This window comes from Notechis scutatus, chromosome 1, assembly GCF_049901735.1.
Source record: "Notechis scutatus isolate UNSWTSFEM ecotype Mainland chromosome 1, rNotScu1.2, whole genome shotgun sequence".
NCBI classification, from domain to species: domain Eukaryota; kingdom Metazoa; phylum Chordata; class Lepidosauria; order Squamata; family Elapidae; genus Notechis; species Notechis scutatus.
This window is the reverse complement of record NC_142009.1, coordinates 17,772,704-17,787,774: the sequence shown is the minus strand read 5'-3', so window position 1 is coordinate 17,787,774 and position 15,071 is coordinate 17,772,704. Positions and strand designations below refer to the sequence as shown.

At 40.9% G+C, this 15,071-nt stretch overlaps 1 protein-coding gene across 5 annotated transcripts in view; it reads left to right on the top strand.

Moving 5' to 3' along the window:
• Window positions 1–15,071, top strand: part of CLIP2 (CAP-Gly domain containing linker protein 2) — an 83,358-nt gene that overhangs the window by 51,417 nt on the left and 16,870 nt on the right. For 2 of the 5 annotated variants that reach the window (XM_087944022.1, XM_087944089.1), the window contains exons 7-11: window positions 216–319; window positions 1,938–1,998; window positions 10,465–11,409; window positions 13,574–13,631; window positions 14,866–14,949. In XM_087944022.1, the coding sequence (XP_087800148.1) occupies window positions 216–319; window positions 1,938–1,998; window positions 10,465–11,409; window positions 13,574–13,631; window positions 14,866–14,949 (1,252 nt within the window). Of the gene's footprint in view, window positions 1–215; window positions 320–1,937; window positions 1,999–3,042; window positions 3,148–7,959; window positions 8,020–10,464; window positions 11,410–13,573; window positions 13,632–14,865; window positions 14,950–15,071 lie in introns of all 5 variants that reach the window. The other 3 variants (XR_015745428.1, XM_087943955.1, XM_087943902.1) reach the window with 3 other exon arrangements.

Sequence of the window (15,071 nt, the reverse complement as noted above, 5' to 3'; positions counted from 1 at the left end):
CAGCCTTGTGAAATATCTCCTGAGTTCCTGGGGGGGGGGGAAAGGCAGACAATAGGTAAAATCCTATGGGAAACTTTTGCCAGGTTCATTTATTTTGGTCATTTCCTTTTCTTAGTGAGCAAGAATAACAAGTAAGAGTGGTGAAATTATGACTGTGTAACCTGGTACAATGCTGGAAAATTGATTGGGCTTTTTCTTTTTTGTTTCATTTTTAGTATATAACAGAAACTGAGGGAAATTTGCAAAGAGCACGAGCCTTGCTGGAGGGAGCCCAGAAGGAGAAAGTAGAGCTGCTGAACCAGTTAGAAGAGGAGAAAAGGTATCCATAATTTGAGGGTTGGGGAGTTGAAAATAGAATGGATGTGAAATATGACTTGTTTGCTTAAAGGTAAAGGTTCCTCTCGCACATACGTGCTAGTCGTTTCCAGCTCTAGGGGGCGGTGCTCATCTCTGTTACAAAGCCAAAGAGCCAGCGCTGTCCAAAGACGTCTCCGTGGTCAAGTGGCTGGCATGACTAAACGCTGAAGGCATACAGAATGCTGTTACCTTCCCACCACCATAGTGGTCCCTAATTTTCTATTTGCATTTTTATATGCTTTCAAACTGCTAGGCTTGGCAGAAGCTGGGACAAGTAACAGGAGCTCACTCTGTTACGCAGCACTAGGGATTCGAACCGCCTTTCTGATCGACAAGCTCAGCATCTGAGAGCCACTGCGTCCCTTTTGTTTGCTTAGGAGAAGGCAAATAATCAAATTTGGTGGTGCAGTGGTTAGAATGCAGTAATGCAGGCTAATTCTGTTGACTGCCAGCAGTTCGATTCTCACTGGCTCAAGGTTGACTCAGCCTTCCATCCTTCTGAGGTGGGTAAAATGAGGAACCAGATTGTTGGGGGAAAGAGGCTGACTCTGTAAACCGCTTAGAGAGGGCTGTAAAAGCACTGTGAAGCGGTATATAAGTGCTATTGCTGTTGGTGACAATGTATTAATATTGAAGTGGGTTACAGGTAGTACTTGACTTGCAACCACAATTGGGACTGGAATCTTGGTCGTTGAACAAATCAGTATTGAACACCCAGATTGCAATCACATGACGATTCCAAGTACCAGTTGGAAGTATAGGTAGTCCTCGACTTAACAACAAGCATTGAGCCCAAAATTTCCCATTGTCACATGAGACAGTTTTTAAGTGAATTTTTCCCCATTTTAAGACCTGTCTGGCCATCACTGTTAAATGAATCCCTGCCGTTGGTAAGTTAGTCACAGAATTGTTAAGCGAATTTGGCTTTGCTTGTCAGAGGATCAGAAAAGGGGCTCATGTGACTCTGGGACACTGCAACCATCATAAATATGAGCCAGTTGCCAAGACTTTGAATTTTGATTACATGACCATGGAGACGCTGCAGATGGCCCTAAGTGTGAAAAACAGTCATAAATCACTTTTTTCAGTGCCATTGTTATTTTGAACACGGAATGAAGTGTCACAAGTTCAAACAGTCACTGAACAAGGGGTCGTTAACCAAGGATGGCCTGTAATGTGCTAGGGAGCAGGAGAGAGCCAGCTTGGTGTCATGGTTAGGGTATCAAGCTAGAAACAGGAAGAGTGAGTTCTAGTCTTGCCTTGGGCATAAACCCAGCTCGATGACCTTGCGCCAGTCATTCTCTCTCAGCCCTAGGAAGGAAACAATGAAAACCACTTCCAAAATCTTGCCCAAAAAACTGCAGGGATTTATCCAAACAGTCACCAGGAGACAATGCTGACTAAAACAGAGGGGGGGAAAAAGAACATTAGGAGTGATGATCATTCTATAAACAGCAATACATCAACTTGTTTGAGCTCCATTTCATAATCTGAGCTACATGGTATAAGAGAGTGGACATAATAACTTTGGAAATTTTTCCATGTCACCGCTTTCTTCTGACTTTTCCCTCCTTTTACAGGAAGGTAGAGGATTTACAGTTCCGAGTTGAAGAAGAATCCATTACAAAGGGAGATTTGGAGGTAATCAACAGCATGGGCTTCCTTTATTAGAATTTATGCACTAGCCGGAAGGATTGATGATCTCTTCTGCACTGATTCCCTGTCATCTCCTTGTCTTTTAATAAATTGAGTTTTGATTGGCTAATGCGGGCTCTTACATGTGTTTTGCAGAATGGCATAGGCAAAATAACATCGCGGGGTGTCCCACAGAGAATATGACTAGTCTGTTTTTTATAGACAATCACTGAAACGGGGGGTGTGTTGTGTTCCAATTTTTATTTGCTTATTTTGAACTGTTTTGGAACTTGTTTGGCTCAGTAAATTAGTGTGTAGGTCAAATCACAAGCAAGGGTAAAGATCACGTATGCTCACTTATTCTAGTTTTATTTCTAATTTAAACAGAATCTGTTTGAGTTCTTAGTAAGTAGGGGAAATGGTATCTCCAGATTCTCAGTCATCCAGGTCATGGTTGTTCCAAAGGTGCTTTTTCAAAAGACAGCTGTTTTTCCTTGAAGACGTTGCGCTTCTCATCCAGTTCTGACTTCAAAACTAAAGAAGCTTCTTGGATGAAAAGTCTTCAAGGAAAAAAACAACATCCTGTTGCCTTTGGAGAGAAAAAAACACCTTTTGGGATGTCTAAGATGGATTTGACATGAATTGTGGCCAAGCATCTTATCTCTGGACCAATAACTGATGCGAGGAGATTGTCTGGAGCAGCTGTTTGAGCTTCTTTGGGAGGGGAATTCAACTGGAGTTGTGACACACCAATGCATTTAATAGACTGAGTCTGTGTTTACAGTTGTGAAGCGGATTGACTTGAAAACTGCCTTTCTTGCAAAATTGTTGCATTCACATCTTGCATCTTGTGTGGATAGCTGGCCCTGTGTTTACCAATCTGGTCCTTCTCCCCGTCCCTGTTGTGTAAACTGTCTTTCTTCATTTTGTATACTGAAGAAGATAATTTGCAGGCATCTCCATTATGATTATTATTATTATTATTATTCCCTTGTTCTCTCCTGTTTGCTTTCTTTTCTTCCTTTGGTTTCCTTCCTGATGTGTGACCAGACTCAGACGCAGCTGGAGCATGCTCGAATACGGGAGCTCGAACAGAGCCTCCTGTTTGAGAAGACCCAGGCAGCAAAGCTTCTCAGAGAATTGGAGGAGAGCAGGGTAATCCACCCAAACACCTTTGCTGCCCCACCTCATGCTAGCCAACGCCTGCAGATTCAATTGCTTGCTGGCTATGTTGATAACTCCCTATAGTTTTCGTTTTTTGTTTTAATTTGAGCTTCCATGTTTCATGTTAACATCTCGTTTTGCAATTACTCCCATACTCTCCACAATTTCTTCTCCATTTCTCTGGAGATGGTAACACTTTGTAGTTTTGCCTTCTTGGTCTATTGGACGAATCCTTCTTTTGATTTCCATTCTGCAGCTTTCCATGCTATCATTTGGATTGGACCGACTTTGCCACTCATCATCCAGTTTAACAGTAATCATCGGTTGAATACAGAAAGCTATTTACCTGATGATAGGCTCTTGGCTTTGCAAGCAGTTGTGTCTTTTCATGGTGGTATCCCATGAATAAGAGGCTGTTCTTCTGTCTCCAACCTCACCATCGCACCCCATTGGAAAGCAGGGGGGAGGAGGCACAATTCGTTCCCCCTTTTTTCCCCTCACCTGAAACCCCTCGCCAGCTCTCTCCATGCAATTCTCTGCACGTGACTTGGCCCTTGGTAAATGGCAAGCTGTATTCACCCGTCACCATTGCAGAGTTGCTTGGGCCCCCAGGAATTCTGCATCATAACTTAATTCTGCAGGTTCAGCGTTTTGGAAAGCATGGTAAAAACAAGGATGTAGGTGTCAGGATTCTTATCGAAAAGGATGGCATTAGATACTGGGATAAAGCTGGGTCCTTGAAGATCTATCTCTTTTTGCTGTGCCTATTTCATCTACCCGAATTTAATCTAATAGCCTGCTCATTTTTAATCCTGGATCTTAGAGCACAGGAGGATCCTATATAATTGCCGATTTGGGTACTAACTCAGAACAGACTTACAAGCCCTGTCTATCATGTATCGTCGAGTCATATTCAAAGCAGGGATGGGCTGCTACCGGTTCACACTGGTTCTGGTGAACCGCTAGCTAATTTTATGGCCAGTTTGGCAAACCAGCGAATCCCACCCCTGGCTGGCCCTGCCCACCCCTCCCTCCCTTCCCAAGAGTCCCCATGTGGCCTGTTTTGGATCGCAGGTAAGTACGGAGGCTCGGAGAGGGTGAAAAACAGGCCTCCCGGAAGTTCTGGAAGGCCGGAAACGGGAGGATATTTTCACACTCCCAGAGGCTCGACAAAGGCCTCCGGAGCCCGGGGGGTGGAAAACGGGCCTTCTGGAAGTTCTGGAAGGCTGGAAATAGGCCCATTTCCAGCCTACGGAGATCCTCTGGAGCCCAGGGAGGCCATTTTCGCCCTCCTGGAGGCTCGAGGAAAGCCTCCGGAGCCTAGGGAGGGTGAAAATGCCCCCCCCCAGCCCATTTTTGCTCCCAGACCAGGGTGGTGCAGGAAGCTGAGTAGGCCACGCACACCATGGCCATGCCCATCCAGCAACCAGGCAGAGAAACGGTTGCTAAATTTTTTGAAGCCCACCCCTGATTCAAAGCCTGGAGTGTATTTCATGCCTGGGAACCCGATTTTGTCCCTGTGGAGTTATCCAAGGGAAGAGGGAATTTGAAAGGCCCAATCAATCTGCAGACAAGTGTAGTAGATACATTGGTCTTTGGGCACACTAATAGTCTCTCATGACATCACCATGTACGAAAAATGCTGTCAGGTTTCAGTGAAAGTTCAAATAGCTCTTTTTTCTAGCCTGCTTTGCAATTTGACAATCCTATAAGAGATTCAGAAAATTCAGAAAATTCCAAATTAAAATCCCTTTCAGCAACAAGAACCAGGCATTCTGGATTTGGTGCTTAAGTCTTCTAGAATGTTGTGTTTTCATGCGTAATTCTTAATCCCATAGTTAGACATAGCTTCTGTGTAGCATATTCTTTTAAAGTTTATTCATTTGATTAGATTTATTATTAGATTTCTTCCAAGAGACTGAAGTAATTCCATGGAGATTTCCTTTTATTTTATCCCCACAACAGGATCCCTTGAGATAGGTTGGACTCAAAGAGGAGGAGTGACCCAAAGCCAGTCCCTTATGAACTTTAACGGGTGAAGGTAGACTAGAACAAGGGGTATGTTTCTTGTACAGGTAGTCCTTGATTTATGACCACCATTGGGTCATAACTGTGGAATCCCTGTTGCTAAGTAAGGGGGTTGTTAAGTGATTGGTGCCCAATTTTATTAATCATATGACCTTGGGAAACTGCAGCCATTGTAAATACCCAAATTTTGATCACATGACTGTGGGGATACATGTTCTAGTTGTCATTTTCTTCAGTGCCATTAGAACTTTGAATGGTTGCCAAATGAATGGTTATAAGTCAAGGAGTACTATAGTTCAGGGGTCCCCAACCACCGGTCCGGGGACGGTGCGATCAGCGGAACAAGTCTTACTGGGCCGCTGGTTGCTGGCGCCGCCATCTTTTTGATGAAAAGTGCTTCCGGTGAGCTTTTCGGGTAAGCTCACCGGAAGCTTTTCATCAAATGGCGGCGCCCAGCTGATGCGTACCGGGCAGACGCGGCACCCAGCTGATGCCGGTACCGGGCGCGGCATAAAAAGGTTGGGGATCACTGCTATAGTTCACCTGTAGTGGTATACCGCATTGAGTCTTGGGATTGGCCCAAAGTCTCTGGGAAAACTTCTGTGACTAAGAGACACTAGATCCTGGATCTCCTAATCCTAGTCCAGCATGATCACCACTACGCTATATTGGCTGAGAGAGAAGGAGAAAAGCCAAAAGTCACTCGGTGAATTTCTAATGGAGAGTAAGGTTAACCAGAACTCAGGCCTCTCCCAGGTCTAGTCCAAGTTAGCCACTATACCAAGAACCACTGGTTCTCTATCCCCATCTATCAGTCTTTTGTGAAATCTACAGTATCTTTAAAAGAAAAAGAATCCTTTATCATGTGCAGTATTTTTAATTTATGATTTTCGCCTCTGATGATGCCAGGATTTATCCATAGTTTGCCACTGTTCTGATCAAGGATGTATGGTGTTTTGTTACTAGACATAGGACTCATATATACAAAAATGATTCAATTTTTGTTTGTTTCTTTCATTATTAACGCTATATACAAAACCAGGAAAGCGGCTTATTCACATAGTCCTTTGGAGTTTTTCCTGCTAGTGTTTCTTTTTTTCACGATTTGTTTAGATTGAACTATTGTTAAATATTTGTAATTTTGCCTCGAGCTACTGGAGATGAGTGGAATATAACTTCGACAACATAAATAAATCAATTTGTGCTGTTATTACCCATTCTTCCCTCCAAAAAAATCTAAAAATTATCAGTACAAAAGGTAATACCAATATGGATAAAACAGGGCTATACTAGAGGAAATAGTTGCTGTTCAAAATGGAGGGCTACGTCTCTTTGTTATGTAGAAAAGTGTCATCTGTGTAACTGCTGCTGTCCAGATGTTAACTGTCTAGGGGCAACATAAAAGGTCTGTATTGATCTCTTTTTTTAAAAAAAGATTTTTGGTTTTAAAACCAATTTGCTTCCTCTCACCAGTTGAGGAATTTTATGGGAATGAAGCTTGACCCTTTGGGTTCTGCCAGAAGCATGCTTTGGGAGTAAATGAATGTTAGAACATTCTGGTCAATTTACTTTGTTTATTAATAAACTTTCAGAGAGGAAAAACGTATTGTGAGTCGGATTTGGCTTAGGAAAATTCCTTCTCTTGATAAAATTCATCCATCACACTAAAATATAATGTATTTTAAGATTAGCATCTATGACCTAATCAGTGTGATGTGCTGCTGTAAACATGGGAAGAGGTTTAGTTTCTACTGCCCCAAGGAATAAGATTATATTTGTGTTTGTTTGTTTTTTGAGTTCTGGTGTTCAAGTTACTCAATTCGTGTAGCTGTCCACCTCAAACCAGTGACAGTAGGAAACAAACAAAACAAAACAAAACACAATACAAAAAAAGAAATCAAATATGAAATTATAAAATAAATAAAAATTAAATATAAATAGCAGCCAAGAGATATTATAATTCATCGGTATCTTTAAAAAAAGCCAGGAAATAGAATCCTTCACATAGTTGGGACCTGGGCATATTTCCAGGTTTTCAAGACCTTCCAAAAGACCAATGGGCTTCGAGCCATCCTCATCTCAGGATTAGGTTTCATGAGATTTTGATAGAGGAGAGGAGAGATTTCTGATGAACCTTAGGAGAAACTTTTGGAGTCCTAAGAGCGGTTCAATTAGTAACATCTATTATTGTGTGACAGATAGGCAGATTCCCCCTTGCTGTGACCTCAAATATGTAGCTCTGATTTTCCTCTATTAAGCAAAGGTTTGGATCCGAAACGTTTGTGTCCTCCTCTAACTTTCCACTCTGAATGTTTAGAGCTAGTATTGCAGTTGATTCAGCGGAACAGCCTTTATTGACAGATTTCTATTTCCTTTTTACCATGATTCATAAACCGAATGTGCTGTGCCCCATCAGTTTCCCAGCTGCTTCTAAGGCCCATCATTAAACATTAACCATGGTCAGCAGTTTGCTTATACATCTAGCACCATTCCTTACATATTCCTTTAAAACATTTCTGTTAATAACTTCTAACCAATTTCCACAGGTGGGTGGGAGGGTGGTTGGTTGGTTGGCTGGCTGGCTGGCTGATACTTCCTTTTACACCAGGGTAAACTATGAGCAAACCCAAATCTGACATGACCCAATTTAGCAGATTAGGGTTGAGAGTTGAAATGCCTTTTCATAGCCTTATGAGAAATAATCTGATATCAGCTGACAAGAATGATGCCATTTATTTATTTATTTATTTTTCTTACTTTACTTTGTACTTTCAGCAGTCCACTATGCTGAACAAAAGGTTTGTTTTCAAGATGGAGAATGCTGGGACTGAAGGAGTAAGTTTTCAAAAGCTGCCCAGCATGCCTGCTAAACTCTCAAGTCTTGAGGTATTTAATCTGCAGTGTTTCTCAAACTTGACAACTTTTAAGGCGCATGGACTTCAACTCCTAGAATTCCCCAGCCGGCTGGCATGCTGGCTGAGGAGTTCTGGGAGTTGAAGTCCATATATCTTAAAGTTGCCAAGTTTGAGAAATCCTGGTCTATAAGTGATGAAGATGATTGCAGAGTTGACAGAGGGAATAGATTGCAGTCAAAAGTTTGAATTGTAGCATCACACCAGTGGTGCAATGAAATCCTAATTGAGGGGGGACCAGCATGTAGCATTCCAGACAGCAAGTGGCCAGTGTGTTATGGGGAAGGGAAAGGGGTTTTGTGCAGAAAACATATCCTGCGCTATTTTCTACCCAGTCTCATTCAATCTAAGAAAAAAAATGTGTTTTTAAACATTTCTTTTAAAGTGGAAGAGATATTATTGAAATTCTTATGGATAAAGGGTTGTTATGTTTAATTACAAAGTGGCCAAAGTGTATATGTCAATATCCCGTCTTTTGTTCTACATTATTAGCCTCCCTGCCTTCTCATATTGAATCCTAAATTATAACATCAGGAGCTGTTTCTACGGCAGAGATCTCCAACCGTGGCAACTTATGGACTTCAACTCCCAGAATTCCTCAGCCAGCAGTTGAAGTTCACAAGTCTTAAAGTTCCCACGTTGGAGACCCCTTTTCTAGGGAACTTTTCAGATTAGGAAGTGTGGCCACTCAGGGAGGCTTCAGAGCAGTGGGAAAAGATGTTACAGAAGACGACCTCTCCAGTCCTCATTAACAGTAATTCTAACTTAAATCTGAGCTGAGAAATATGGCCAAGACTTTTTGATGTTGCTTAAGAAGAAGACAGGAAACACTTTTTCCCGAGGAAGTAATTTTTAGAAACTTCAAAATAATTCATGATGTAGTATTAGGAAAAAGAAAAAATCGCCTTTATTTTGTTTCGAGTAGAGGTAGTCCTTGACTTACGACCACAATAGAAACAATAATTTCTATTGTTAAGCAAGCCAGTTGTTGAATGAATTTTTGCTCCACTTTATAACTTTTCTTGCCACAGTTGTTAAGGGAATCACTGCAGTTTGTTAAGCCAGTAACACGTTTTTAAGTGAATCTGAGTTCCCCATTGCTTGTCAGATGGTCGCAAACAGGTGAGCCTATGACCCTGCAATTGTCATTAAATAGGAGTCAGTTGCCAAGCATCTGAAATTTGATCACGTGACTTTGGGGATGCTGCAAGGGTCGTAAGTGTGAAAAATGGTCGTAAGTGACTTTTTTCAGTACCATTGTAGCTTTGAACAGTCATTAAATGAACTGTTGTAAGTTGAGGACCACCTGTAAGCACAGCAAGGGAAGAATTTTTATCCCTGTGTTGCCATTTTCTTCTCATGAGAAGCTGTATCCGTATAACTTTGCTGTCTCATCTCCACTCATTTTTTCCAATGGCTAATCTGATTGTAAATTGTGGAATTTTCATCCCCCACCATATGGAGATCACCAGATTACAGGAGTATTGATTACAGGAGTATTGTTACAGGAGTTTTTTTTTTTTTTTTAAGGAGAAGCGGTGATGTTTCCAGGCAAGGTTTTTTTCCTATTGCTTTCTAGAAAATTGCAAAAGACAGAATTGAACATAGTCTGATTCCAAAAGAAAGAAAAGCTCGATGGAAAATTTACCCTGGTGCAAAAACAAAAAAGAAAAAAAAAGGAAATCTAAAGCCTTCAGAGAATAAAATCTGTTTTACTGCATAGGTATTTGTAAGCTGCAATTATTCCTTTTCTAAGAGCTTTTTCACACATTTGGTTGCAAAAAAAAAAAAAAAAAATCTAGTATGCTACTTAAGATATTTGTAATCCCTCTTCTGTCCATGCTATAGGATGGATGTTAGCAATACCAACACAAAAGACATTGGCATAATTTATTTAGGCAAGTTGTATAGGCATTTACTGTAACTACAGCCCATTTGCTAATTTATTTTGAGAACCCAGAAAACAATGTTGACCGTGTTGTATAAACATTTCATTTCATTCATATTCTTATAGTTACAGATTCAGAATTCTGGAGGTTGTAGTCCAGCACTTTAGCTGTGCACTAGACTGGGAAGGGTTGGTTAACACTTTTATGCATCCCTAGAAGATCTTATATTATACAGTAATATACTTTAAAAAAGAAAGCTTCCACAATGAGTGAAGAAGCTCTTTGGATTTTCAAGTACAGGGAAACTATGGCCATCCAGATGTTGTTGACTCCATCAGTCCTAGCCAATGGTTTTGGATGGATGATGGTCAGCTACATTCTGATGACAACTGGAGGGCCGCAAGTTACCCACAAGTGCATATGAAAATGCAACCACTGATTCTAATGCATGCTTGTATCCTTTTCATAATCTCTTTCAGTTAACTACCGTGGCAGAGAAGTCAAGAATCCTTCAGCTCGAGGAAGAGTTGACCTTAAGGCAAAGTGAGGTTGTGGAGTTGCGGCAATGTTTAAAGAATTCCCATCAGCCAGAATCTCCAGATCACAGCCTGGGCCTGCAGACAGAAGCTCTCCGCTTACGTGACCAGCTGTTTTCAGCCAACAAGGAGCACCAGAAAGAGAGTATCCAACTGAAAGAGAAGTATGAGAGGACTTTGAAGAAGCACCAGCAGGAGGTTGAAAAGTTGAAAACTGTCAATGAAAAGTACTCCCAAGAAATTGTGGACCTCAAACAAAAAGTTCAGCAGGCCACCAATGAGAACATGGGCTTAATGGACAACTGGAAGTCAAAGCTGGATATGTTAGCATCAGACCATCAGAAATCATTGGAGGATTTCAAGGCTACTTTGAACACAGGCTCTGACAGCCAGCATAAGGAAATAGTGGAGCTGAAAGCTGTAGTAGAAAGCGTCAAATTGGAGCACCACTTAGAGCTGGAGAACCTAAAAGCTAAGCATAACATTGAGATGGCAGTTCATATTAAAGAGAAGGAAGGCCTTAAGCTGAAGGTACAAGAAGTCAAGGAGGAAAAGGAAGAAAGCGACAATAATTGGAAGAGCCAGTTGGAAACCAAAACAAACCAGCAGCTTATGGAACTTCAGGACCTGAAGGATAAATGTCGAGATGCTGACCTCAGAGTTCATGAACTGGAGAAGCTACACAGTGATTACAAAGACCAGGCACAAGCCATAGCTTTCTTGAAAGAGCAGATCTCCTTGGCTGAGAAAAAGATGTTGGACTATGAGACCCTGCAGAAAACTGAGGTTCAGAGTAAACAAGAGATTCAGTGGTTACAGGAGAAAGTTCTTGTGTTAGAGAATAAATTGCACTCCATGGAGCCCCTCCACCCTTCCCAACCCACCAATGTGAGTGTTTGAATTGAAAGGCCAGCGTCCACGAGTAGCTATTGGCTTTTTAAAAGAAATTTGTCATGGATCCCTATCTTTATTATTTTGTTTTTTATTTTACTTATTAATATATAAGTGAAAGAGTGCAACATTTAAACAGCTTAAGCTGTTAGCTAGATTTTTTTTCCCTAAACTGGCCACTACGTGAGGCAGCTTGAATTCCTTCAAAAGGAAGTTCAACCATCAACGAACATGGATTAATTAATGATTTTGGACATTAATTCATTCATTCAGGGTTCTATTTTGTTTATTATACTTAATTCATAAATTAATGAATCAACATTTATTTTTCCTTATGAATTGAGGTACATTAGGATAAGTAGGTTCTTGTGAACTTACTATTTCAGAGTATTGAGGAAATATACAGGTGGAAGAAGGAAAACAGGCTGAAATGGTGATCACTTTAAATCTTGGTTTCTATAAAATCCTGATTCTCCAGAATGTGCACGCAGTGGACAAATTAAATCGTGTTTATCATTTACATAATAATATACTATTGTAATTTATATAACTTGCATGATTACATCTCATATTTATGTCATTTATGTCATTTTCATGACATTGTTACTCCAACAGCATAAATTACATTTTGCTGATAAATTCTTAGATTCAAAGGATTTTTTAGAATTATGGAAATCTTCCCCCAATTAATACTTCAAAATGACGTTTTATTAAAGGAAAATATTTATATATAAGGGTTGAAGTCAGGGGTCCCTGGTGCTCTCTGAGCTTGGTTGTCTTCTTGCAGACCTTTCATTACCAAACCAGGTAATACCATCAGTGATGATGTTACCTAGCTTGGGGAATCAAATGTCTGCAAGAAAACAACCAAACTCAAAAAGCATTGATGTTTCATTGTAATGCATAGTTAAGGAAGTAAGTCAAAGTCATTTCAAAAAAAGGACATACTATATCCTATTTCAAGGATTAAAGTAAGAGAAAATTGAAAAATATAAGGGGAAGATTATGCCAATGGTAACATAGAGGGGACTGTGAAGAACTTATTCTGAACATAATTAAATGATTGCAGTAAGAAGATATTCAGTAATCTCAACTTGGTGGAATTCATTAGAAAAAGAAATCAAACTTTAAATATCTATTAACTTGCAACTATTCAGTTAGCAACCATCCAAAGGTACATTGGCACTGAAAAAGATGACTTATGACCAGTCCTTGCACTTATGACTTGTCACAGCATCCTCGGTATCATGTGATCAAAATCGGAGCATTTGGCAGCCTGCATGTATTTTACCATCCCAGGGGGATGTGATTGCCATTTGCAACTTCCCAGCTGGCTTCCGACGCACAAAGTCAATAAGGGGTTTGCTTAATGGCCACAATAAATTGAGGACTATCTGCAATGCTATACCACAACTCCCTGTTTCTTAACTTTGGAATAAGACAAGCTATGAAATCGTGATTGAAATGAATTTAACATTCCAAAGCTTCTGTTGAAGCTGGGGACAATGATTTTGTTAAGACAGGAAACTGATTTGAGGGTTCATAGATCAGTTTGAGTCCACAGTTGATAAACTACTAGCTACAAAACTTCTGGTTTGATTGCTGCAGGCCACAAAATTTGATTGCATGCAAGAGAGAAAGCTTATGTATGTTTTATTAAGACGCATCATTTATTCATTCAGAGGTTACAAAGCTTGTTTCAATAGTTCATGAGATTTTACTTTGATATGATAAAAGCAAAACATTCAATCTTTACTGGAGGGTATGTATAAAACTAGCCATGTCTGTCATAAATCAATGGAAGGTATAAACATGGAAGAGAGCCAGTTGGTGTAGTGGTTAAGGCACCCATAGTAGAAACTGTGAAACTGGCAGTTCTAGTCCTGCTTAAGCACAAAGGCAGCTGGGGCCAGTCACTCTCTCTCAGCTCTAGGAAGAAGGCAATGGCAAGCCAAGAAAGCTTCAGGAAGTTTATCCAGGCAGTTGCCAGGAGTTGAAACTGATTTGAAGGCATAAATAGACATAAACATTAAAAGCACCAATAGAATTGATTTCAGGTGTTGTCCAGAAGATCTGATGGGTATGCACATTTGTGCATCCTTCATTCAATTCACATTAACCAATATTGTTTGTTTATGGGTTTTTTTTTATGTTTCTTTAGATGATTGAAACAAATGACATTTCAGAAGAAAAGATCAAAATGAAACAAGCAACGGAAGGTAAGAGTGCATCACTTTTTGGGGATCTTGGACTTGAACATAATGAATAGAAATACTGTATTGCTTCATTTGACAGAAGTTTCTGTTCCTGCTTGGGTCATCACTCACTATTTTCATCTAAATCAGGAGTCTCCAACCTTGGCAACTTTAAGCCTTGGTGGACTTCAACTCCCAGAATTTCCCAGCCAGCAAAGCAAAGCTGGCTGAGGAATTCTGGGAGTTGAAGTCCACCAGGCTTAAAGTTGCCAAGGTTGGAGACCCCTGATCCAAATGCTGTGCTCAGGCCTACAAAATGCCCCTCACCCAAAAATGGTAGTGTCACCTGGTACAGGACTACAGCTCTGGCTTATGTTCAGTCTGCTCCTCTTTAGAAGTTGAGAGTTTGGAAACCTGTGGCCCACATTCATCTGCCTTTTGACAAAGACTTCTACCAGTGTTATCTCAGACTTCTGCTAAAGCTGCTTCTCTAGCATTGAGGAAAACTGAAAGCACAAGAAGAAATGCCCTGGTCCAGTTATCATTGCCTTTCTCCTAAACATATAATCTAGTGAAGAAGACATGCCTTCAGGCTAATGAAAAAGAATTCCCAAGCAGAGTTCCTTAGTTTGGTGTCCTCCTAAATACGTTGGACCCCTATGTGCTTTGGTGTGGGCTTAAGTGGAGGTTGGGGTTTTCAGGGGTGGGATTCAAATTTTTAACAACCGGTTCTATGGGCGTGGCTTAGGTGGTGGGTGTGGCTTGGTGGTCATGTTACTAGGTAGACGTGGCTTGGTCATGTTATTGGCTGGGCGTGGCCAACTCAACATCACTCACATCAAGGCACACATCTGCTTGCCTGGCCTCTCATGACTGTGGGGATGCTGCAACAGTCATAAGTGTGAAAAATGGTCAAAAGTCAATTTTTCAGTGCCATTGTAACTTTGAATGGTCACTCCACACAAGCAAAGTACCAGCAAAGGAGGGAAAAAGAAACTCCAGAGAAGTTCCAGAGACAAGAAGTCTAGTCCTGCCAAGAATGTAATAAGGGTTAATGGAGAGGCAGTTTCTTTAAGCAACACCAGAATATTTCCTTCCTACCTTCCTTACAGGATTAGTCCAGTAATTTCTTCTAACAACCGGTTCTCCGAACTGCTTAGAATGTTAACAACCGGTTCTAGCGAATAGGTGTGAATTGGTAGAATCCCACCCCTGGAGTTTTAAAGTATTGTTTTCAGCACTTCCTTTACTTCTACAGATCTCCAGGACAAATTGAGTAAGAAGGACAAGGAGGTGTCATCACTTGTCTCCCAGATGGATACTCTAAGGGCCCAAGTAAGTGGTAAGTCTCATTGGGCTGGTGTTGGTCAATATGGAAGTATTTTGATGGCGTGTGCAGTGGTGGGATTCAATTTTTTTTACCACCGGTTCTGTGGGTGTGGCTTGGTGGGTGTGACAGGGGAA